At 42.3% G+C, this 27186-nt stretch overlaps 1 protein-coding gene across 7 annotated transcripts in view; it reads right to left on the minus strand.

The window, feature by feature from the left end:
* The window catches only part of LOC121286943 (ankyrin repeat domain-containing protein SOWAHA-like), a 141864-nt gene that overhangs the window by 59480 nt on the left and 55198 nt on the right, over positions 1 to 27186 (minus strand). For 6 of the 7 annotated variants that reach the window (XR_005945119.1, XM_041204263.1, XM_041204261.1 and 3 more), the window contains one exon: positions 26029 to 26091. Coding sequence is in view for 6 of the 7 variants with exons in the window: in XM_041204263.1 (XP_041060197.1) it covers positions 26029 to 26091 (63 nt within the window). In the remaining variant the exon portion in view is untranslated. Of the gene's footprint in view, positions 1 to 10710; positions 10714 to 26028; positions 26092 to 27186 lie in introns of all 7 variants that reach the window. The other variant, XM_041204264.1, reaches the window with a different exon arrangement.

Here is a 27186-nt window from a genome sequence, read left to right on the forward strand (position 1 = left end):
TTAATAACCCAGGCTAGCCAGAGGAAGATGGATAGTCTGCTAAGACAAAGGCCCCGCAAACTTCCTTTCAATTCCTAATGGCTGAGGTATTTAACAGTCTTTGGAATCCAGACAATGGACACACATCCTTTGTAAAAGGCTTGGTGGAGAGGTGGGAGTCATGTGACATGGGCCTCTGACTTGTGGAACAAGTAATATTGCCTTGCTGAACTGCATATCTTAGTCGGTTTTTTTACCATCTAACTAGCAGCCTCACAGACAAACAGCTCTGCTCAAATGGAATACCTGAACTCCATTTACACAGCTTTTGGTGGAAATTCTGTACTATCACCTACAAGACTGATTCATCTCTGCATGCCTATCTCATTGTGTGAAGACAACACCAACGGAAAAATGAATTTTCCAACATTGGTTTTCAGCCCACTGACCTTCGTGAAGGAATATCTCATTGGATTTTGATTTTAGACTCTGGAATCCACATGAAACAATTTTTTCTGTCGTTTCTGTGCTATTAAAACCCTCTTCTCTCTACCCCTCTCTTTACTGCCTGAACATGGAGTGACATTGCGCCCTTCCTTTTGCATTTTGAATGTGTTCAATAAACTAGTCCTTTGAGTTCACCCTATTTTGAGTTTGCTGTGCGGTTATTAATAGAAAATTGGATCACACAAAAACCGAGGGATTGGGAAATTTGCCACCACTTATAAATAGGGAAACAAGTCAAAACACATTCCTGATTAGTACGGGTGGTGAGAGGAGAAACTAGTGCTGCTTAAATTAACCTCCTCCTCTTGTCCATAACAAACGCATCTATACTATTCACTTCAATCACTCCTTTTGGAAGTGAGTTCAACATTCTCACCGCTCTTTGGGCAGAGATGTTTCTTCTTCATGCCCTATTGGATTTCTTGGTGACTTTCTTAAATTGATGGCCTCTAGTTATGCTTTTCCCCGTAAGGGGAAACATTCTCCGTGTCCGCTCTATCAAAACTTTTGATAATTTAAGTACCTCTGCAGCCTTGTTTATTCAAAAGAGGTCCAGCCTATCGCCCCTTTCCTAATACATATACTCATGCATTTCTGGTTATCATCCTTGTAAATCTTCTCTACGCTCTCTCCAATGATCCTATATCTTTTTATAATATGGCAACTAGAACTGTATATACTACTTAGGTATGGCCAAGCAAGGGTCCATGTAGATTTAATATAATTTCCTTACTTTTCAATTCTATCCCTCTAAAAATAAAACCTAGTGCTTAGGTTTGTTTTTATGGCCTTGCTAATCTCTGGTGCAACTTTTAGTGATTGTTGCACTTGTGCCTGGAGATCCCTTTGTCCCTTTACCCCACCTAGATTTGCACAGTCAAAGAAATAAATAACCTACTCATTCTTCGTAACAAAATGTACTACCCCATATTTATCTTTGTTCATCAGATCAGCCATGATATTATCGAATGGCGAAGCAGGATCGAGGGGCCAAGTGGTATACTCCTTCTCCTAAGTCCAATGTTCCTACATCCTATGAATTTCATTTGAAAATTATATGCCCATTCTTCAAGTTTATTAACGCCCTCCTGTAATTTGTTGCAATTCTCCTCAGTATTGATTAGCTCCCAATTTGGTGTCATCCACAAATTTAGAAATTGTGTTTTTGATTCCAATGTCCAAATCATTAATGTAAGTTATGAACATCAGTGGTCCCAGCGGTGATCCTGTTGGAACATCACTTCCCACCTTCTGCCAATCTGAGTAACTATCCTAATTTATTAGAGTCATAGAGGTTTACAGCATGGAAAGAGGCCCGTCGGCCCATCGTGTCCACGCCGGTCATCAAGCCCCTATCTACTCTAATCTCATTTTCCAGCACTTGGCCCATAGCCAACAACTGTGTTGTGAACTTACTAATCATACCTTCTACATTCATATCCAGATCATTAATGTACACTACAAAACAGCAAGGGACCCAGCATCAAACCCTGCGGTACGCCAGTCGCAAAAACAATCTTCGACCATCACTCTCTGCCTCCTGCCACTAAGCCAATTTTGGATCCAATTTGCCAAATTGCCCTGGATCCCATGGGCTCTTACCTTCTCAACCAGTCTCTCATGCATGACCTGTCAAAAGCCTTACTGAAGTCCATGTAGACTACATCAACTGCACTACCCTCATCTACACACCTAGTCACCTCCTCAAAAAATTCAATCAAATTTGTTAGCCATGATCTCCCCTTGACAAAGCCAAGGTGACCATCCTTGATTAATCCTTGCCTCTCCAAGTGGGGATTAATTCTGTCCCTCAGAATTTTTTCCAAAAGTTTCCCAATGTTAGACTCATTGGCCTATAGTTCCCTGGTTTATTCCTACCACCCTTCTTGAATAATGGTACTACATTAGCTGTCCTCCAGTCCTTTGGCACCTCTCCAGTGGCCAGAAAGGATTTGAAAATTAATGTCAGGGCCCCTGCAATCTCCTCCCTTGCCTCCCACACCAGCCTGGGGATTTATCCACTTAAGCCCACTAAAACCTCCTCCCTCTCAGTGCTAATTTGTTCAAGTATTTCACAGTCCCCTTCCCTGATTTCTACACCTATATCGTCCTTCTCTATAGTGAATACAGTCTATTATGGGGCACCTTTGAAGGCCTTTTGAAAATCTAGATAAATTATTAATATTGTCTACTCTCGGTTACCTCCTCAAAGAATTCAATAAGGTTGATCAAGCAAGGTTATCCATTTTGAAATCAATGCTGACTATTAATTATTTTATATCTTATTTCTAGATGTTCTTCTATTCTCTTTAGTCATGTCCCTGCCAGAAGGCAGAAAGGGAAATATATATCTATGTCAACCTGGCTACTTTATAAAATTATTATTTTTACTTTAAAAAAATGGACAAGGCTTTACCCTGACTAGCCATGACTCATGACAGAGGAATTTCTAACCTTCAGAAACCAGTAGGGACAGTGTTATTTTTAAAGAGGTGCTAATGCCCTCTGTGACTGCCGACAATCTAATTCCAAAGAAATGCACCAACTCACTTTGCATTTTTAAGGCAGAACTCCGGCCAAAGGCGAGGTGTGTCTGGAGAGGACAAAAGGAACCCTGACTCCTCAATTAAACACCTCAAGATTCCAGACCTGGGAAAATACAAGCTTTGACTAAACCTAGGAGAAGTGGGAGTAATGTCAAATGACCTCCCTCAAGCTGCTAGAACCTATAATATTACCATTTGGAACTGAACCCAGGCAGCCTACCATTTTATCATTTAGCAGGTAGCAGTAAAAGAGCTCTGTCCAGGTGAAGTGCCTGGCCCTCTTTTTTTTTAATTCGTTCACGGGATGTGGGTGTCACTGGCTAGGCCAGCATTTATTGGCCCATCCCTAATTGCCTTTGCTCAGAGGGCATTTAAGAGTCAACCACACTGCTGTGAGTCTAGAGTTACATGTAGCCCAGAACAGGTAAGGAGAATGAACTACTGGAATATTGGAACTTCTGTATCTATGCCTTCAAGACTAATTAATCTCTACTTGTCTTGTCTCATTGTGGAAGTCATCCCTTCTGGAATGTCAGATCAACCTGCAACAGTTTCAGCCTGCTAACCTCTGAGGGTATACTCCACTGGACTTTTGATTCTGGACTCATGTGAAACCATAACTCTTATTTTTATCATGGTCTTGCCCTGTACCCTTTTCTTTCCCTTATCCCTTTTTTACTGTATGAGTGCAAAAAGGGGCAGACGTTGTGAAACCCCTTTCCCTTATTTTGTGTGTGCGTAAAATAAACCAACCCTCTTATTTTACCTTATCACAAGTTTTCTGTGGGATTATTAATAGAATATTGACCATTCCAAACTAAAGGGTTGTGAAAAACATGCCACCACTTATAAATGGAGGAAATCAGAAATTAAAAACACCTTTCTGTTCACGGATGGGTGGTGAGAGAAGAAATCAGATCTGTTTAAATTAATCCCCCTCTGGCCTGTAACAGAAATTGGGGGCTCAGCCGGCACAACCCACTTTGAATTTGGCCAGAGTAAAAAATTTTAAAACGAGGCTGAATTGGATACTGGAACTGACTGGAAACCAGGGAGGTGGCTGAAACTAATTTTCAGACAAGTAACTTCCCACAGAAAATTTCTTGTCCTAATGCTAAGAAAATGGCAACATTTGATGGCCAAATGTTTGTTCAGCAAGAGAATATGTGAGGAAATTTGGAGATCCTTTATACATATCAATTGAAAGCGGTAGCAAGGGAGATACAGTTCAAATTGCCCAGTAAGATCCAAAGAAAGGAACTAATCCTGGCATTGGTAGAACATCTGCATCTGACTTTACCAGCAGAACAGTCAGATGATGTGCTTAATCATGACTCAGAATCCTTTCCCCTAGCCAATTTCGAGCTGGAAAAGCTTAAATTGGAGGTAGAATTTCAGGAGACAGAAAGAGAGAAAGGGGGAGAGCAAGGGAACAAGAAAAGGGAAGAGAATTCCAGTTCCAAAAACTGGAAATGAAACTAGCTGCTCAAATGGAGAGAGAGATGGCAGATAAAAAGCCGCTGCAAGAGAAAATCTCTTATCGAGCAGCATTCCCTACCCCTTAAACCAGTACCACTCTCTGAGGCCCTCAAGTATGTGCAATTCCTTCCCAAATTTGAAGAGAGTGATGTGGAGTCATTTTTTTAAAACCACCTTTGAGAAAATAGTAGGACAGCTAAAATGGCCCTTGGAGATCTGGGCATTTTTAAATCAAGGGCAGCTGTCAGGGACAGCCCAAGATTTCTACTCTATGCTGCCTTCTGCGGAGGACTACTCATGTGAAGTCCTACTAGGCCAACTGGCTTGCCTCACAATCTCCAGCATTCGGGCCTGGAATGGCCTATTTTGTTGCATTGGGAACACACCAGCTTCCAGTGTCCCTAATTCATGAGCAGACTAAGGCTGCCATCCTAAGTGCCTACGAGTTAGTCCTGGAGGCATACCATCAGCAATTCTGGAATGCTTGTAAGAAGCCAACCCAAACCTACATCAAATTTGAACGGTTGAAACAAATTGCCTTCGACTGATGGATAAGATTCCTGAAAATCCCACGTACTTATGAGGGGCAGCATGAGCTAGTACTGTTGGAGTAATTCAAAAATTGCCCACCCTCCAACCGGCAAATATACCTAGAGGAGCAAAGAAACTTCACAGCCAGGGGTGCAGCAGTCACAGCAGACAGCTATGACTTCACCCATAGGCTTGTAAATTGTATTATACCCACGAGTATTGGAAAGAGAAGCAGGGCATCTAGGTAGGAAAGGGCCCATTCCCAGAAAGAAAAACACAAAAGGGGGTACAGAAGCTCCCCTACAGCCCGAAAGGAGTATTCCCGGAGGCTGGTGTGTTCTCACTGCAACAAAATAGGCCATTCCAGGCCCGAAAGCTGGAGATTGTGAGGCAAGTTGGTTGGCCTAGTAGGGCTTCACACGAGTAGTCCCCTGAAGAATGCCTCAATGAGTAATGCAGCAGAGCAGGCAGAGCCGCTTGCAACAGAAACTTACCCTTCGGAGGTCATGGCACTGTGTGTGTGTGTGTGTGTGTGCGTGTGCGCGCGTGTGCGCATGTGAGGCCGACAAACTCCCAGAGCGTTTCCAGAGTTTTGTGCTTTCAGGAACAGTGTCCCTATACCCCTCCCAAAATGTGAGCAAGTTCGCGGTGCTGCTCCAGGATGTGGGCCACTCAGTCCTTAATGTTGGAGGGAAACTTAAACCTACTCAGAGTCCTCCCTGAGGGCCAAAGCCCTGATCAGTGGAGTGGGAGATCTGTGTTTGCGCTCCTCCATAAGATCCACCTAGAGTGTGACCGTGTTTCAGGCCCTGTTACAGTAGGAACTGTCCCTAAGCTACCAGTAGGAGGAATCAGTTTCCTCCTTGGGAATGGTTTGGCTGGCAGCTAGATGTTAGCCAGCAAATGAGTCCAAGACCAAGCAGAAAGCTGGAGAAGGTTCCAAGGCCCAAAAGGGTGAGATAGCACCCATAGACCTCAAGAATGCCTCCCCGTCGAAAAGCTACCAGGGAGGGAAGCTGGAGCAGCACATCCACTTGAGGGCAGTGACATTCCAGAGGGCATGGAACATGTTTGGAGAGCACCTCCTCCAAAACCAAAGGTCCCAACCAGGAAGCCAGTGATTGATTTCGCTGACCACTATGGCAAATTTAAATGTGGAGAAGGAAAGTTCCCAAATTGGCCCAGAAAGGGTGAGGGCAATGCCTCACCCAGTTGATGAGCCATCCAGAGGTACAGCAAGAACTGAACATTCCCCAGAGGACAGCAATGCCCCTGCAAAAGGACTGGACAGAGTTAACCACTCCCTTTAAAATGATCCATAACACCCCATCAGGCTACATTTGACCATATCCGGTATGGATGTGGGAGAGGCCCCTGAAGGCCATCTTCCTGTCATCAAAGCCGAGAAATGCTGGCCCAAGTTCTGGGGCCAATTGCTCACCTGTTGATGTGCCAACCTAAAGCACCTAGCACCCGAAACAGTTGTGCTAGTGCCCAAGCCGGACCCCAAACCAGAATCCCCTAAAGAGGTCACAGTCCCTTTAAAACAACCCACTCACTTGACCCTCAGCCAAACCCCAGTCTCTGGGTCTGAACAGCTGAGCCCACAGGTTACCAAAATGGATAGGCAGGAGCTTGGCTGGACAAGAGCAGCACAGCCCTATGATCCCAGGGCCTGGCACCCACAGATTGAGATGTCCAGCCCTCCCCTGCAGATTGCACAGAGCAGCTTGACCACTCATCCTGAGTGCTAAACACCCTGCAAAAGCCCCAGACTGTCATTTCCCCTGTTAACTGTGTGTGTGATGTGCCAGTGTGAATGAGAGAATGCCTGTATACTTCGGCATTTCCTATTCTTCCTTCCCAAAGACCACATTAAAAAAATATACTCAACCTGGCTACTCTATAAAGTTATTACTTTTATTTTAAAAATGGACAAGGCTTTACCCTGACTAGTCATGACTCATACCAGGAGTTTCTAACCTTCAGAAACCAGCAGAGACAGCGTTATCTTTAAAGTGGTGTTAATGCCATTTGTGACTGCCATCTAATTCCAAAGAATTGCACCGAACCCCTTTGCACTGCTAAGGCAGAGCTCTAGCCAACAGAGAGAGTTTGTCTACAAAGGGCAAAAGGGACCCTGATTCCTTATTAAACTGCTCAAGTCTTCAGATGTGGGAAAATACATCCTTTGACCAAGACCCAGGAGAAGAAGTGGGAGTTATGTTACATGACCTCCCCCAAGCTGCTTTAACCTGTAATATTGCAATGTGGAACTGAACCCCAGGCAGTCTACCATTTTATCATTTAACAGGTAGCAGCAAAAGGGCTCTGTCCAGATTAAGTGCCTGGCCCTCATCTACACTATGAACTACTGGAACATTGGAACTTCTGCATCTGTGCCTTCAAGATTAATTCATCACCACGTGCCTTCTCCCATCATGGAAGTCCTTGCTTCTGGAAAGTCAGATCACCCTGCAACAGTTTCAGGCTGCTAACCTCTAAAGGAATATCACACTGGACTTTTGATTCTGGACTCATGGGCAGAATTTTGCTCTCAGATGGCATGCAGGCCCCACTGGCTTGGCGGCGGGCGGCCAGCCTACCCCCACCACTGAAACAGGGCCCGGCACCATTTTAAGTGGGCGGGCCATCTGTCAAATTGCACTCTTTCGCGCATGCGCACGAAAGAGTACAACGCTCCCTGAGAAAAGGTGCTGCTTCAGGGAGATTCGTGACAGGTAAGTTAAGTGTAAAAATAGAGACATTAAAAAAATTAACATGTCCCCCTCATTTGACCTCTCTCCTGATCACATTCTATTTTTTCTTATCATGCACTTTGCTGTCTACAGGCTTAATCAATGACACTTTCCTAAGCCTCAAATTATTGCCTTATGCCTTTATTCATCCATGAAGTTCCATTAGTGTTTAGTTTATTCTTTCCTTTGAGCGAAGGATATCTTTTTGCTGGACACCAGTTTAAATGTTCCCCATTGTTGTTCTACATTGCAGTTTGAGAAAATAAAACAGGAAACTATATCGGCAATGTCATATTCCAGTCTACGTGTCAATCCTTTATAGTTAAAAAACAAACGACTGGCTACAAAAAATATGGCCACCCAAAGGTCATTGGACGTCTTGTGGATTGAAACCCTCCCCTGCCTCAAGAGGGGACAAAAGGAATTTTCCAGACTGATGTTGACTCGATGCCTTTTCCTGAAACTAATTCAAGTGTATTTTCAAATTGAATGGGTCATTCAGATACAGAGACATTGGTTGTCTCAAACTTTCAAGGTATGAAAGTCATCATACAGGATGTATAATTGACCCAGGCACCCACTTTATTTGGAAAAGGACTTTGGACTTCTAATAGACCACATTTTGAGACAGCCATTTTTGTTGCCTGCTTTGAAACAGCAAAGTGCACTGGGCAGAAATCCATCAGTTCCACTGAAATCCATCAACCAGTTGCTAGACAACCAAGCAGCCAAGGTAATGAACAGCAATACCTTGAAGGTAGGGAATTCCTAACAAAGAGGAGGACTTTCCCCAACATGTTCCAACTTAAGCTCACTTGAGTATTAACCTTGTAGAAATTCAACTACAAAAGACTTTGCAGCTTAATGAAAATCCTTTGATTTACAAGGCCTTCACCTTAACCAAAGCATCAATTCACCGAAGAAAACACAGGCCTGCCACAAAGAGGCTGGGACAATCATAAACTGTAACTGCATCGTTTTTCCCCTCATCTGCACCTAACCTGAGAGTGATAACGTGGGTGAGCCGAGTGTGAGAGACATCACATTTTTAAACCTCCAATGCAAATGAGAGAAATTAAATAACCTTCCTTATTTTTAAATTCACAAAAAGCTTGCTGCTGGATTTATTTAAATTAGGACAATCACTAAGAAAACACACACTCCTCACATACAAAACACACTGATCACGGGCAATGAGAAAACACAAATTCTCTCTGTGACACAAAATTCTATTTTCACCCCTCAATATTAGCTTTTCTCTAATCTATTAACTTGGTTTTCATCATGCTTATATCTTTCTCTATCTTCATCTTGAAGCGTATTATATTATGGTCACTATTGCCTAGATGTTCTCCTACTTTTACTTCTTATCTGCTCTGGTTCATTCCCCATTATTCGATCCAACAGCGAATCTTCCCTGGTTGAGCTCTTTAATTACTGGGTTACAAAGGAGTCCTGTACACATTTTAGGAACTCCATCCCCTTAACCCAATTACCTACCTCTTCTGTCCAATTAATATCAAGGTAGCTGAAATCAACTATGAATGAAAAAGCATTGAAGATTAATCAATTCCCCAATTTGTCTACATATTTTCTCCTCCACCTCCCTTCCTGATCTATTGACACTATTTCTGTGATTGATCCTTTATTTCCTTTAATCTCTATCATATGGGTTCTATTCTTGTCTTGCTGATAGCTGTGTCCCTTTTTTCTACTGACATTATGTGATCCTGAATAAATATAACTACTCCACCTGCCCCCTTTCCCCTCTCTGTCTTTTTTAAATACAGGTTTAGAAATTCCAGGTCCTGTATTTTTCTGTAGTCATGTCTCATTTATCCCTATTATGTCTGATTCCTCCCACACATGATTGCCTCCAGCATCCCTGCTTTATTATGGGCACTGTGTGCATTGTTGAACAGGCATTTAACTGATTTTTAACTGGATATCTTCTCACTATGTTTAGTCACTTTTTTAGACCCCCATTCTATAATCAACTTATTCCCTTAAGCCTTTGCTAGTTCCCTATTTACCTTTGCCACTCGGACACAGGTCCTATCCCGGTTCAAGTGGAGCCCATCCCTTTATTACAGCTCCTTCCTGTCCCAGAACTGGTGCCACTGTCCCATCAAAAGGAACCCTTCTTTCCCACACCAGCCTTTTAGCCATGTTAATTCTCCTGAACTGTCTGCTCCTATGCCAATTTGCATGTGGCTCAGGCAATAATCCAGAGATTAATACCCTCATGGTCCTGCTTTTTAATTTAGAAACTCCTCATGCTCTTTCATCAGTACCTCCTCTCTATTCCTACCAATGCCACTTGTTCCAGTATAGACCACGACAAATGGATTTACCCCCTCCTTTTCCAAGTTCCTGTCCAGTTGCTCAGAAATATCCCTTTCCCTGGCGTCATGTAGGCAACACACCCTTTGGGATTCTCATTCTTGGCTGAAGATGATGCTCTTTATCTCCCTAATTATACCGTTCCTTATTACTACCACATTTCCATTCTGCTTTCCCACAGCTCTTATCCTGATAGCCTTCTGAGCCACAGTGCTTCGGTCTGCTTTGTGGCTATCTTCCCATACAGTCTTTCTCCTTGTGCTCGTAGGTAACGAGTACACTGTATCTGTTGGACAGGACAAATGGCTTTGGGATCCCATTCTCAACCTCTCTTAAATCCCCATTATCCGGTTCCCCGTCTGTCACACCCTCTCCTTCCTCAACCTGTGTTTTTTTTTCTGGAGTGTGACTATATCCTAGATAAAACTGGCCAGAAGCTGCCCCCCCTCCATTATGAGCAGCAGTCTCCCCAACTTGCACTCCAACTCAATAACTTTGAGCCAGAGAGATTGGAGATGGAGACATCTTCTGCAGATGTGTTTGCTTGGGAAAAGCTTGCTGTCAACAAACTCCCATAGCCAGCAGTCCAGACATCCCACCTTCCCTGCCATACCTCAGACTAACCTTAGTTCATTTATTTAATTAAAGACTTAATTTAATGATTATTTGTAGTTATTCAATTTAAAACAATACTTATTCTTAAATTACTGTCCTAGTTTTGAGAAAAAAACTGTAAGACTCATCAACTAATCACCTTCCTACTTACCTAATTAATGCCTCGGGACTTCAGTTCTCAGGTCTCAGTGTGTACTGCTCTCTCTCTCTCTCAGACCACTTCTTGTTCCATTAAGAACAGAACAGCATCTCTTCCTCACTGCACAAAATTCCCTCATTCACCAATTCCCCGATTTAAGTACTCTGTCTAGCAGTACTCTGTCGAGCTGGACTTCATGCTATCTACTTCATGCACAAGAAAAACCAATATTAGCAGAAATTCCAAAGACCTGAGTCAAGCCCTGTTGACTAGGGAGTTTGTTAACCAGCCACATTATTATCGAACTGTGCAGCTGACACTAGCAGGCAACTCGTTTACCACTATGACTGAATGGAGCTACAGTTTAATGTTAAAATAAATTAGATGCTAAATTTGACTAGATTTTAGAAAGATCAATCCTTAAAAATCCCCCGTTCTCCAAGTTAAGCAAGTACTCTGTCTAGCAGTATTTATTAATTATTCCACTTCTGTACAACTAAATGTCTAATGCCCTCATCCCTGAAAACATTCAGAAATGACATATTTTCAAGTTAATATGAATCATCCTCATTCTATTAAGTTCTGCCAAAATTTACCCTCATGACTTGTGCCTGAACTAATGCAGGTCAAGATCTAGTCAGAGGTCGAGCAGCTTAAAGGACAAGGAAGCTAAATGGACCTAGACTTTAGGGCAAGGGTAGGGCATGACAAGAGAGAGAGATGGAAGATGATAGAGGGGAGTAGGTGAGGATGGGGAAATTGATGGGTGTGCAAACAGCAAGCACAGGAGCAGGTGGTTTCAGATGAGGCTGATTACTGGAAAATAAATGTGCCATGCAGTTAGTCAACCGGCCAGAGTGAAAGGAAGTCTATGGGAGCAGATACAATATAAATAATATCCTGGTTTCAGTGAAATTTCCTGTACCACCAACCTAATGAAAACGGGAGTATTAACTTTTCACTGTTTCCATATGACAATTGGAAGTTATCTGTCAAGTTAGTACTTTTTGTGTGATTCCTGTGCTCACAAAGGTAGGAAATTCTCAAAAGATTTAAATTCATTAAAAAAATAGCATTTAAACCCAATTATTTATCTGCTTTATGTTCCTATACCAACATGGTTGCTAAATAACACAACAAAGAGCAAAAGAATTAGACTGCTCCACAGTGACACACAGTGGTTAGATTCTGGAACGAAATCCATCTCTTTTACTATTAATTTTCAGTGCATTTTTTAATTAGATTGTTTTGACAGCTAATATCAAGTAAAATTTAATACTGAAAATATCCATTGTATCACCATGGACTGACATAACTGCTACTGCAAGTAAATGTTGAGACTTGTATAATGAAATGGGATAAAGGTTTTTCCATGTATTTGAAACAAAATGTTATACTCCACTCAATTACAATTAAATATAATTTAAATCTTTTGAGACTGTCCTACCTTTGTGAACACATAGGAACCACACAAAAAGTACTAACTTGACACAGAGCTTCCGATTGTCACATGGAAACAGTGGAAAGTTAATACTCCAGTTTTCATTAGATGGGTGGCACAGGCAATTTCACCGAAAACGGTATTATTTATGTTGTATCTGAACTGATGTTTTGGATTGTAGCAATCCCTCATTTAACACTCAATGTGTTCCCCAAAAAACAGCATGCTAAACAAAAACATGCTAAATGAAAATTTTTATATTAAAAACTTACAGGCTGTCTTGAAACTAACTGGCCCAAAAATCCTCTTGCTAATTCTTATCAACTTGCTAAACTCTTACCACTTATCTCTGGTTTGCCGCCTCCCACCTCCAGCTCGCCACTTCCCTTCCCAACCCTCCCACTCACCGCTTGTCCCAACCTTCCCGCTCACTGCTTTCCACCAACCCTGCTGCTTGCTGTTTCCTCCCGGATTCTCCCTCTCTCAATCCTCCTTCTTACAGCTTCCTGTCATCATCCCTGCCTCCCACTCGCAGCCCCTCTTGCTCTCGCAGCCCCTCTTGCTCTCCCATCCCCCTCCCAAGCCTTCACTCCAAGAGCTTTGGAAAGGAGCGGCAAGCAGGACAGTTGGGGGAGAGAGCAGGAAGAGCAGCGAACAGGAGGAAGGTGGAAAACGGGAGGTCAGGTGAAGGGAAGCAATAGTTTGTTTTTAAAAGGCTGAGCAAGATTTGCGCTAAAACGAAAACGGAGGCAGCGCTATTTAGGAAACATCACTAATTTAGAAACCGTGCTAAAACAAAAATACGCTATTGGAATACACTTTAAACTGGGGGTACCTGTACAAAACAATGGAATTTCCATACAAAATTTAATATTACATCAGAAAATACATGGTAATGATATTTGGAGCAATAAAAACTGTAGTGTAATCTTAGGGATCATAGAACGCTATCCACTGCAAAAGTAAGGTTGAGTGGTTTATCCTCAAGTCATACAATCCCAAGCTGCTCTTTTATGTTTAGAACTCTCTTGTGATAAACTACTGATTTTTCTTTCTGGTCCACTGAAATTCTTGTCAATAAAGTCATTTTTTTCTACTATTTCTGTCTACATTTTGCAGCTGTATGGAATTGCTTCTGCTCCAAGTCTCACCAAATTGTGCTACAGTGCTAATACCTAGTCACAAAAAGTCAGCATCCAGAAGGAGATTATAGTTAGCTGCATTACATTTCTAGTCACCATTTTGCAGTATTTTTACATAACTTATTGTATAATCATATGAGCCAATCTGTCAGTTATTATTTTATTTCATCTCAATTATAATAAAAAATGCAAATCAGTATGGCTTGATTTTAAAAAATTGAAAGGATAATACCAGATATAAAAAAAATAGATCTTTGGCAGTATCCCAGTCAGATTTAGCCTGTGCCTGTGTCTGTCTGATGGATGATTACATAGCATTATTACTGACAGAGTTAAAGTATTAAGGATAGTTTTTGATGTGCCCAGTAATAGGATCTAATTTGCTGATCATTTTCTGCAATCACAGTTGCTTTAATGTCACCACTTTAGTGTAATTACATGTTGGAATAATACACTATGCACATCCATAAAGCGGCTTTACACATTCCCAGAATAAAATTCACTTAGTATCAAGGGATTACACCACTACTTATTCACTGCATCCCATTCAATGAAGAGTGACCCAAGGCTAATAAAAACAGATCTTGGCAGTCTGTTAAACTAGGCTTCTGCTTTTATGATAAATGATCTTTCAACAACTGCAACAGCTCAAAATTGGCATTATGTTTACTGTTGGAAATATACTTCAGAATCAGTGACCTTTAATAAGTCAATGCATACACAATACCTTGCTATAGTTCAGGCACCTAGTATGAGAATGACGTCAAAATTCAGTGTGACACTATATATCTCTTTAAGCATACTTACTTCAACAGTAGAGACTAAGTGTGTCTGACTGACATTTTTGATCCCTCTTGTAAACAACTTGAGATGTCTATCACATTTCCACAAAAGATGCCTTCAAAGCTGCTCAACTATTCCCTTCTAAGTGTTCTCAGATGTCCACAATGTTGCATCCATTACTTGTCCAAGTGACACGTTTATAAAGAAGCTCTATAGACTTGGACAATATTGTACACTGAAAAGCTCTGTGGACTATAAGTGCTGGCTAGGAGGGTTACAATTATAAATCAGTGAAGGTCAAGTGGTATGGATCACATCAACTCAAAACAAAATGTATGTATATATTCATATACAGACCATAACTTTCCAGATGATACATGGGGAATCGAGCTTGAGCTCAAAGTTTCATGCGTAGCAAATTCCTATACCCAGCTATGTTGTTGAAGGATATATGAGCAACTACCAGATAATTTCTGAAAGGGTAATGGGGAAGAGAGAAAAGCAAACCATGAGTTACCTTGAGCTTGTCTCACATATCTTTTTATGGTTGGACGCAAGCAATGTTTTACTTGCTGAGATGAATGTGGGAAGAGAGAAAACCAATAGCAGATACAACAGTTAACTGATAGCTTCAGGTATCTTTTCAACTATTAGATAAACTAATGTCAACCTTTATTTCCAATGGCGTACAGGATGGAACATTATCCAAGAGGTCCAAGATTGTAGACATCACCATATTTAGTAAAGTGGCCAATGACACAGCTAATACACAATCTGGAAGGTTAGATTAATGTGCAATGAGTAGTACATAGGCTCAGCAAAAATGAGACTGAAGCCTAGAGGTAGAAATAAGGATGTGGATTACATATTAAATATCAACATAGATTAGGAAAGAGATCTAGAGGTATGGGGTTAACAAGTGGTGAAAATAACAATAATGGAATATATAGTTATGCATATGACTTAAGTCGAAGGAGGTGAGGTTACAGAATCATAGAATGATACAGCATAGAAGGAGCATGTGCCAGCTCAGGACAGCTATCAAATTAATTCCATTCTCCTACTCTATCCTCATTGTTCTGCAAATCTTTCCCCTTCAAATATTTATCAAATTCCTTCTTGAAAGTTACAATTGAATCAGCTTCTAACACTATTTCAGGCAGTGTATTCCAGATTATAACAATTTGCTGCTTAAAATTTTTTTCCCTCACATTGCCTCTGGTTCCTTTTTCAATTACCTTAAATCTGTTGCCTCTGGTTGCTGGAAACAGTTTCGTCTTATTTACTCCATCAAAACTGTTCACGATCTTGAAGATCTCTATCAATTCGCCACCCAAACTTCTCTGTTCTAATGAGAACAGTCTAAGTTTGTCCATATATCTGAAGCTTTTAATCATCAGTAACATTTTATTAAATCTCCTTTTTTAAATTCATTCATGGAATGTGGGCTTCACTGGCTAGGCCTGCAATAATTGCAAGTCCCTAGATGCCTTTGAGAAGGTGGTGGTGAGTTGCCTTCTTGAACTGATGCAGTCTATATAGTGTAGGTACACCCACAGTGCTGTTAGGGAGTTCCAGGATTTTGACCCAGCGACAGTAAAAGAACGGTGATATATTTCCAAGTCAGGATGTTGACTGATGTGGAGGGGAACTTGCATGTGGTGGTGTTCCCCTGTATCTGCTGCCCTTGTCCTTCAAGATGGTAGTGGTCATGGGTTTGGAAGGTGCTGTCGAAGGAGCCTTGGCGAATTCCTGCAGTGCATCTTGCAGATGGTACACACTGTTGCTACTGTGGTGGAGGGAGTGAAACTTTATGGATGTGGTGCCAATCAAATGGGCTGCTTTGCCCTAGATTGTGTCAAGCTTCTTGAGTGTAGGAGCTGCACTCATCCAGGCAAGTGAAGAGTATTCCATAACATTCCTGACTTACACCTTGTAGGTGGTGGACAGGCTTTGGGGATTCAGGTGGTAAGTTAGCTGCCACAGGATTTCAGCCTCTGACCAACTCTTGTAGCCACGGTATTTATATGGCTAGGCTGCTTCAGTATCTGAGGAGTCGCAAATGGTGCCGAACATTGTGCCATCGGTGAAAATCCCCACTTCTGACCTTATGATGGAAAGAAGGTCATTGGTAAAAGCAACTGAAGATGGTTGGGCCCAGGACACTACTCTGAAGAACTCCTGCCACTGATGTCCTGGAGCTGAGATGACTGACCTCCAACAACCACCACCATCTTCCTTTGTGCTAGGTATGACTCCAACCAACGGAGCATTTTCTCCTGGATTCCCATTGACTCCAGTTTTGCTCAGGCTCCTTGATGCCACACTCAGTCAAATGTGGCCTTGATGTCAAGAGCAGTCAATCTCACCTCAGGAATTCAGCTCTTTTGTCCATGTTTGAACCAAGACTGTATGAGGTCAGGAGCTGAGTGGCCCTGGTGGAACCCAACTGGGCGTCAGTGAGCAGGTTATTGCTAAGAAAGTGTCACTTGATAGCACTGTTGATGACCCCTTCCATTACTTTGCTGATGATCAAGAGTGGACTGATGAGGGGGTAATTGGCCAGGTTGGATTTGTTGTCCTGCTTTGTGTATAAGACATACCTGGGCAATTTTCCACATAGCTGGGTAGATGCCAATGTTGTAGCTGTACTGGAGCAGCTCGGCTAGGGGCACGGCAAGTTCTGGAGCACAAGTTTTCAGCACTATTGCCGGAATATTGACGGGGCCCGTTGCTTTTGCTCTATCAAGTGCCTTCAGCTGTTTCTTGATATCACGTGGAGTGAATCAAATTGGCTGAAGTCTGGCATTTGTGATGCTGGGGACCTTCAGAGGAGGCAGAGATGGATCATCCACTTGGCACTTCTAGTTAAAGATTGTAGCAAATGCTACAGCACTATCTTTTGCACTAATGTGCTGGGTTCTTCCATCCTTGAGGATATTAGTGGAGCCTCCTCCTCCAGTGAGTTGTCTAATTGTCCACCACCATTCACGACTGGATGTGGCAGGACTGCAGAGCTTAGATCTGATCTGTTGGTTGTGGAATCTCTTTGCTTTGTCTATCGTTTTCTGCTTATGCTGTTTGGCACACAAGTAGCCTGGTGTTATAGCTTCACCAGGTTGATCTCATTTTTAGGTACCCCTAGTGCTGCTCCTGGCAAGCTCTCCTGCACTGCTGGGTAACAAATGCTGGCCCAGCCAGCGCTGCCCACATCCCATGAATGAATTTTTAAAAACTGAACCAGGGTTGATCCCCCGACTTGATGGTAATGGTAGAGTGGTGGATATGACAGGCCGTGAGGTTACAGATTGTGTTCAAGTACAATTCTGCTGGCGATGATGACCCACAGTGCCTCATGGGTGCCCAGTCTTGAGTTGCTAGATCTGTTTGAAATCTATCCCATTTGGCACGGCGGTAGTGCCACACAACACAATCAAGAGTATCCTCAATGTGCTAGCTTTCATTTATTATATCCCCTTACTTTTCTAAGTGCCAATTACTCGTGTGCTAGATTATTGCTTTTAAGTTTCCCTATGAATGATATTAGACTTAATGTCCTATAATTGCTGAGTTTATCCCTCTTTTTTTTATTTGAACAGGGTGCAACATTTGCAATCCTCCAGTCCTCTGCTACCACTCACTTATCTCGTGAGGATTGGAAGATTAGCCAGAGCCTCTGCAATTTTCATCCCAACTTCCCTCAGCAACAAGGATTTACCTCAACCAAACCGACTGAATTTTGCTTTGAAAATTGCCAAACTTTTACCGTATATTTTAACAAAGATTCAGCACTTAATGCTGGGCTGAATGCCTTTATGCTTGTAAGTAACTTTGAGTCAATTATCAGGTTGTCATGAATTTAAATAATTATTACAACCAAAATGTGATGTCACTCAAATCATATGGAACATTTGAATTTAAATTGAATAGTCACTGTTTTTCAGACAAAGAGCCTAAGCACTGCAACAAATTGATATTCTTCTGCAAGTGAAGTTTTTTTTTAAGTGCTTGGAGACCAGAAGACAATTAAAGTAGCTAATACCAAGCCAAAGGACTTTCAAACTTCTGTTACCTTTAAAGTAGTGCTTGTCAATTCTGGATGCTGGTTTTATATTGGTGTTACCAAGAGCAAAAGTGAAAAAAAAAAGGGCGCAAGACATCCCACCTCACTTGAATGTGTACACCCAAAAATGGGTGGATGCTCATGCCATCAAATAATGGCAGTATTTGGGATATGGGCCGATATTGAAGTGATCTCCTAAAGCCCTTTCTTACTCTGAAACTGATTAGCAGAAATTGGGTGGACAGCAGCTGAAACTTGAGGCCTGGGCACGTAGAAACCAGAGTGCCAGGATTAAAGAAATTTACCCATTTTAAAAGTAACTTCCAAAGGATTGTGGATTGACAGAACTTGAAAGAGTTTACACAATTTGAAACAAAAAAGGTTTTTTCCATTAGGTCTAATCACTGGATCTGTGCAACACCACAATTTTTTGTGATGTTTTGCTAATCTATTAGGATTCTTATTTGAGGAAAACAGACTGCGAAGTTCCTGATTGCATCAAACCCTCATGTCAATTGAGTTGCTTATGGCTATGCAGGCACAACTAAATTGTACATTATTCAAATCCAGAGGCCCAGGGCAATTCTCGGGGGACCTGGGTTTGATTCCCACCACAGCAGATGGTGGAATTTGAATTCAATAAAGTCTGGAATTAAAAGTCTGATGATGACCATGAAACCACTGTCAATTGTTGCAAAAATCCATCTGGTTCACGAATGTCCTTCAGGGAAAGAAATCTGTCGTTATTACCTGGTCTGGCCTACACGTGACTCCAGACCCACAGCAATGTGGTTGACTCTTAAATGCCCACTGAAATGGCCTAGCAAGCCACTCAGTTGTAGCAAACCACTACAAAGTCAAAAAAAAAGGAATGAAACCAGATGGACCACCTGGCATCGACCTAGGCACCGGAAATGACAATGGCAATCTCAATCCTGTCAACCCTGCAAAGTCCTTCTTGCTAACGCCTGGGGGCTAAAATTGCGAGAGCTGTCTCGCAGATGAGTCAAACAGAAGCCTGACACAGTCATCCCTCACGGAGTCATACCTTACAGATAATGACCCAGGCACCACCATCATCATTCCTGGGTATGTCCTGTCCCACCTGCAGAACAGGCCCAACAGAGGTGGCGGCACAGTGGTATACAGTCAGGAGGGAGTTGACCTGGGAGTCCGCAACATCGACTCTGGACTCCATGAAGTCTCATGGCATTAGGTCAAACAGGGGTAAGGAAAGCTCCTGCTGATTACCACGTACCACCCTCCCTCATGATGAATCAGTGCTCCTCCATATTGAACACCACTTGGAGGAAGCACTGAAGGTGGCAAGGGCGCAGAGTGTGGTCTGGGTGGGGGACTTCAATGTCCATCACCAAGAGTGGCTCGGCAGCACCACTACAGACTGAGCTGGCCGAGTCTTAAATGACATAGCTGCTAGATTGGGTCTGCAACAGGTAGTGAGGGAACCAAGAGGGAAAAACGTACTTGACCTCATCCTCATCAACCTGCCTGCTGCAGGTACATCTGTCCATGACAGTATCGGTAGGAGGGACCACCGCACATTCATTGTGGAGACGAAGTCCCACCTTCACATTGAGGGTACCCTCCATGGTGTTGTGCGGCACTACCACCAAGCTAAATGGGATAGATTTCAAACAGATCTAGCAACTCAAGACTGGGCATCCATGAGGCGCAGTGGGTCATCGGCAGTAGCAAAATTGTACTCAATCTGTAACTTCATGGCCCAGCATAACCTCCACTTGACCGTTACCATCAAGCCAAGGGATCGACCCTGGTTCAATGAGGAGTGCAGGAGAGCTTGCCAGGAGCAGCACCAGGCACACCTAAAAACGAGGTGTCAACTTGGTGAAGCTATAACACAGGACTACTTGTGTGCCAAACAGCATATGCAGAAGTGATGGACAGAGCTAAACAATCCCACAACCAACGGATCAGATCTAAGCTCTGCAGTCCTGCCACATCCAGTCATGAATGGTGGTGGACAATCAAATAACTCACTAGAGGAGAAAGCTCCACAAATATCCCCATCCTTAATGATAGAGGAGCCCAGCATATCAGTGCAAAAGATAAGGCTGAAGCATTTGCTACAATCTTCAGCCAGAAGTGTTGAGTGGGTGATCCACCTTGGCCTTCCCCGGAGGTCCCTAGCATCACAGATGCCAGTCTTCAGCCAACTCAATTCGCTCCACGTGATATCAGGAAATGGCAGAAGGCACTGGATACTGCAAAGGCTATGGGCCCTGACAATATTCTGGCAATAGTGCTGAAGACTTGTGCTCCAGAACTTGCCACGCCCCGAGCCAAGCAGTTCCAGTACAGCTACAACACTGGTGTCCACTCGGCTATGTGGAAAATTGCTCAGGTATGTCCTGTACACAAAAAGCAGGACAAATCTAAATGAAAGGGGTCATCAACAGTGCTATCAAACGGCACTTGCTTAGCAATAACCTGCTCACTGACCCAGTTTGGGTTCCGCCTGGGCCACTCAGCTCCTGACCTCATTACAGCCTTGGTTTAAACATGGTCAAATGAGCTGAACTCCTGAGGTGAGGTGAGGTGAGAGTGACTGCCCTTGACATCAAGGCAGCATTTGACAGAGTGTGGCATCAAGGAGCCTTAGCAAAACTGGAGTCAATGGGAATCAGTGGGAAAAATCTCTGCTGGTTGGAGTCATACCTAGCACAAAGGAAGATGGTTGTGGTTGTTGGAGGTCAGCCATCTCAGCTCCAGGACATCACTGCTGGAGTTCCTCAGGATTGTGTCTAGGGCCCAGCCATCTTCAGCTGCTTCATCAATGACCTTTCTTCCATCATAAGGTCAGAAGTGTGGATGTTCGCTGATGATTGCATGACATTCAGCACCATTCGTGACTCCTTAGATACTGAAACATTCCATTACCAAATGCATCAAGACCTGGACAATATCCAGGTTTGGGCTGACAAGTGGCAAGTAACATTTGCGCCACACAAATGTCAGGCAATGACCTTCTCCAATCAGAGAGAATTCAACCATCACCCCTTGATGTTCGATGGCATTACCACCACTGAATCGCCCACTATCAACAGCCTGGGGGTTACCAATTACCAGAAACTGAACTAGACTAGCCATATATATATACTGTGGGTTACAAGAGCAGGTCAGAGACTAGGAATCGTGTAACGAGTAACCCACCTCCTCGCTCCCCAAAGCCTGTCCACCATCTATAAGGTGCAAGTCAGGAGTGTGATGGAATATTCCCTACTTGCCTGGATGAATGCAGCTCACACAACACTCAAAAAGCTTGATGCAGTCCAGGACAAAGCAGCCTGCTTGATTGACATCACATCCACAAAGATTCACTCCTTGCACCACCGACACACAGTAGCAGCAGTGTGTACCATCTACAAGATGCACTTCAGGAATTCACCAAGGCTCCTTAGACAGCACCTTCCAAACCCACGACCACCACCATCCAGAAGGACAAGTGCAGCCATTCATATCACCACCTGGAAGTTCCCCTTCAAGTGACTCGTCATCCTGACTTGGAAATATATCGTCATTCCTTCACTGTCACTGGGTCAAAATCCTGGAACTCACTCCCTAACAGCACTATGGGTGCGCCTGAACCACGGACTGTAGCAGTTCAAGAAGACAGCTCACCACCACCACATTCTCAAGGGCAATTAGGGATGGGCAATAAATACTGGCCCAGCAAGTGATGCCCACATCCCATGATGAATTTTTTAAAATGCAGCTCACTGAAAGATTCATTGAACAAGATATCTGCATTTTATGTTTTAGCTAATGAGGAATAACCTGAAGATACATCCCGACAGAAGCAACAAATACCTTGGGAGTAACTTTAGACCAGCCTAAAAATAAGTCTCAATAATGGTGCAGCAGGTGGCCTGAAGCTGACATCGGGAGTTCTGAACAATTTTCAGCTTCGCTCAAATGTTGCTAGTGAGCTACAGGCACTTCATTGCAACTTGTTTGGGGGAAAGCAGTTGCGGGAAAACAATCCTACAGAGGACTGAGCTGTGGCCAGCAGGAGGAGCAGTCTTGCACTTGCTAGCCCCAAAAAAATTCTCCCAAAGACATTTTTGAACTGTATCCCGAGTGGCCGCCAACAGTCCCTTTAAGAGCAGCTGATTTGGCTGTTCAACAACTGTTGTAATTGAGTGAATCCACTTGTAACTGAAAATTGCAAACATGGTCCTACAACTACAATCAGCGTCCAATGTGCATACTTAAGCAGTTTCAAACTGGAAAGAGTCAGGCATGTTGATCGCTCATTTACAGATTGCCTGAGAATTGCACCAGTGATGCTTTGGATGTCAACGGGACAGCTGAGGTAATCCTTGACTTTAATCTGCTGGCTGCCCGCTTGTCCAGCTGAGAAACGGGCAACGAACAGTTGAAAATTAGCTTCCTTTTATCTAGAGGTGAGGGGGATTGGGGGTGGAGGAGAGAAGAGAACAAGTGTAATCACAACTTCGTTTTTCAAAGTCATAAAGACAGATTTACAAAAACAAGAGCCCCACTTTGCCTTTACAGATCAACGAAATTTACCAATCAACTTGTCGGTCCCGATCATCTTATTGTGAAGGTGTTACTCTTTCCATAATAAAGAACACTAAATTTAGCTAGAGATCGCAAGAAAATGACCCAGAAACAATTATTTCATGTAGTTCATAGTGTATTCTTCTGATGCTCAATTAGAGTTGTAGTGAGCTTGGCCTGTGTCTTTAGGGGAGCACATGCTGAGTAAAATTAGAAGTTAATTGTAGATAAGAATATGAAAGGATTTGGAATTAAGGCATATGAATGGATTTAAGATATCAATCAGCCATGATTTAACTGAATGGTAGAATAGACTCAAGCTGCTGAATAGCTTACTTCTGTTCTTATATTTGTACATTTAGTTGTTTGGTAGTACAGAACTTGAGTATTGCTGAAAAAAGACATTTTGTCGAAGCTTTTCGTCTTGCACTCATCAGGACAATTGCAAGAATACCAATATCAGGGAAACAATTACTTTATACCGTATGAGAAGAGAATGCTGATTGGTTGGCAAGTGGACTCTGATTGCTAGAGGTGTTGCCAAGGAGAATGCACCAGTTAATAGTGACTGACAGTTAACTGCCAAGCATTGTTTGAAATTTTAAACCAGACAGCTTGCCTCTGATTGATCATGGCATTGCCCCAAGCAATGAACCAGCGAATGACTGTCACTTATTTTGTTTAGCTGAAACAGGCATAATATGTGTGCATATTGTTTCTGTCCGCAAAGACTAGGGCACTCTGTATTAACATATGTAGCTTTCACTACACGCAAACGCGCCACACTGCGAGACAATCTAAAATTGGTTGTTTGCATAATCTTTAGCACACAGAGGATTATGTAGCAAACGTTGTCCAATCGCGGAATCACATCTCATGTTGGATGCTGTGTTTTGAGTTTTGTAAGCACGGGCTGGTTGAGCATGGTCTGTACCTTGCCCATTGCGAACAGTGGAAGGGACATGCTGTTTGATGCTATCCGCCAGTCTCTGGGACATATCTAACATTTCACTGGCATTTAAATTAATATATCACATTACTCATTTGTGTGTTAGGCAGAACATCTTTTTGGGTTGACTTCAGCATCCTATTAGTAGCAAATACCACTCGGTGCTACTGCATAGTAATAGCGTGAAACAGCTGTTACAGCTTCGTCTGTTGCTCAAATTTTTGCACATTTGTACATTTTGTACATTATAACTTAACTCACAAATTTTTGCACATTTCTGAGTTAAATTCGAAGCTAAGAGCTGTTCCTGAGAGAAGGTTGGACTGGAGAAAGAATCAGAAAAGAAAATCCAGAAGACACTGGGAGTACCAGAGAGGACAGGCAAAATGAGGAAAAAATAGTCACTAATAAATCCAATAAGCAATTCAGGAGAAACTTCCTTACCCAGAGAGTGGATAGAATGTGGAACTTGCTGCTAAATGGAGTAGTTAAGATGAATAGCACAGGCACATTTAAAAAGGAGGCTTGATAAGCACATGAGGGGGAAAGGAATAAAAGGATAAACTGATAGATTAAGTAGTTAGGAAAAGGCTTGTGTGAAGCTGACCTGTTGAGTTGAATGCCCTGTTTCTGTTCTGTAATTTCTATGTAACTGGTGCCAAACAAAATTGTCTCTAAGGAATATGCAACAAGGCCAAAGTTAAACAAGATTTCCTTGTTTGAGTATTGGGAGTGAAGCAAAAGCACCTACATTGTGTAATGTTTGGAACAAATATAAAGCTTGAAAATTCACGATTTACATTATTGGAAACAGTTCTCTACGAAGTAATTGCTCTACAAACAATATCAAATTCTTGCCGTCATAGTGATCTCTGAATATTACTTTTTTCTTTTACTGGTAGAAAATATAAATTGAATTATGACTATATTAGTTGAGAAAGCAGAAATACTGCATAATAGCCTACAGTTCTAACTTTAGAAGCACAGGCTGCGTATTAATGACCATTACAAACATGTTTTATGCTAAGACAGCACTGTTCAATGTGACTAAAAGAGCATTGATATCTGGTAAATGATCTTGCCAATTTTCAGGTTAACAAAATAGAAGTGAGTACAATGACATGATTAAGTTGCAACTACATTCAGCATTACAAATTGGGCCAGAGTTTGCTGTCAAAATAATGGTGGGACTAATGGTGCTCACTGTTATTTATCAGTAAATATTACAAAAACTTCAGGTGAAGGAACAGATGTATGGTAAACTGCAAATATCCCAAAGATGCTCTCTGAGGTGCACCAATCAGTTATTAATTTGGTGAAAATGGTATTCCGTTGTCTGCCTCACCACTGACAAGCACTGAATGACATGATGTTGCTACCTTGTTAGTTACCAGAGTTCACTCTGGGCCCAGATGCCCTGTTTCTCTTAAGGTGTTGCTACTAGCCTGAATTTTCAACATTTGTGGGCAAATTCTAACAGTTGTTGTTCAATGTCCTGTTGTAGCAAAATTTGCTCACTATTTTTTCTTTACTTCATCAAAAATAAATACAGGGAGAATGAGATGATGTGGCGGAAACACTTGTTGATTCAGCTCACCAACAGGTTAATGTGCAAGTGCTGCAGCATAGGAAGCATAGAGGTGCATTTATCCACTTGGCAATCTTGGAAGTAATTCAATTTACATTTAATAGTTTAAGCAACTTTGCTAGCTCTTTTCATCTGAAAAGCTCACTGGCGACCAGTGAGCAATCCCTCATTTATTTGTGGGCAGACAGTATCATTTATTGCCTTAAGTGTGTATGTACAGTGATCTGCAGTTTCCAATTCTCCATCCAAAAGTTCTGGAAACATAGGAACAAAAGCAAGTGGACTCTTCTGTACTTCAGAACCTCTGTTGTTTTACAAGCAGTCAGTAGTAAAACACTTAAGCTAGCTCTGCATAAAACTGCATTATTTTAAAAATTGTATTTTCATAAAAAATATATTCAGTTCTACCAATATGAATGGGCAACTTTTAATTCTTCCAGACAATTTAATTTGGAACATCTTTGCTACATAACTCCAATAAAATAATAAATGTTTTACAAATTTGGGGATTTGGATCAGAAAACAAGGCTGTGGTAAATGCTGAAAATGTGCAATTAGACAAAAGTGAAAAGAGTTCTCATTTAAAAAGCATCATACTTACAGCAACAGATGGTGACCCCATACTTCCACTGCCATCTTCAAATCCATTTTGCTCAGAGTCATCCTGAAAGAAATACTAAATATCAATATACAAATTTTCACTGGCAAAAGCAGTTGATACATTAAGTGTATATCACTCATCGTACAACATAACTTCTCTCCTTTAATTTTTTTAAAAGGCATGAAACTTATCAATGTTGATATTCCAAGAGAGGTTGGGAGGGGGGTCGGGGGGGGGGGGGGGGGGGGGGGGGAGTAGAAAAGACAGGGGATCAGTTAGCTAGATGACGAGACCGTGATGCGCAATGATGCCAATGGTGTGGGTTCAATCCCTGCACTGGCTCTGGTAGCTCATGGAGGCCTGCCTCCTTGCCTTGCTCCACACTTGCGGAGTGGTGCTCCTCAAGCTATCAATAACTAATTCTCTCTCTAATGGAAAGAGATGCCGACAGTACTTAAGAAAATTATGGCGAATTACTACTCAGAGGGTGTGCTAATACAAGGAATACAGAAAAGTATGCATGCAGGTACAGCAAGCAATTAGGAAGGCAAATGGCATGTTGGCCATTATAGCAACGGAATTGGAGTACAAGAATAAGGGAGTCTTGCTGCAACTGTGCAGGGCCTTGATAAGATCATATATGGAGTACAATGCACAGTTCTGGTCTCCATATTTAAGCAAGGACATACCTGCCTTGGAGGTGATACAGTAAATGTAGACTAGACTGGTTCCTGGATTGAGAGGCTAGTCCCATGATAAGAAGCTAAGTAAATTGTGCCCATGCTCTCTGGAGTATAGAAGATAGATAGATGAACTAATTGAAACGTACAAGATTCTAAAGGGGTTTGGTAGGGTAGACACTGAAGTTGTTTCCCTTGGTTGGGGAACCTAAAACATGATAATACAGTCTCAGGATAAGGGGACTATTATTTGCGATTGAGAGAAGAAATTTCTTCACTCAAAGTGTTGTGAATCTTTGGAATTCTGTACCCCCGAGGCATTGTGTATGCTCCATTGTTGAATATATTTAAGGCTGAGATAGGCATATTTTTGGGCTCTCATGGAATCATAGGATATGGGGAACAGGCAGGGAAGTGGAGTTGAGGTAGAAGGTCAGCCATGATCGTATTAAATAGTGGGGCAGGCTCAACAGGCCAT

This window comes from Carcharodon carcharias, chromosome 14 (genome assembly GCF_017639515.1).
Source record: "Carcharodon carcharias isolate sCarCar2 chromosome 14, sCarCar2.pri, whole genome shotgun sequence".
Classification (NCBI taxonomy): Eukaryota; Metazoa; Chordata; class Chondrichthyes; order Lamniformes; family Lamnidae; genus Carcharodon; species Carcharodon carcharias.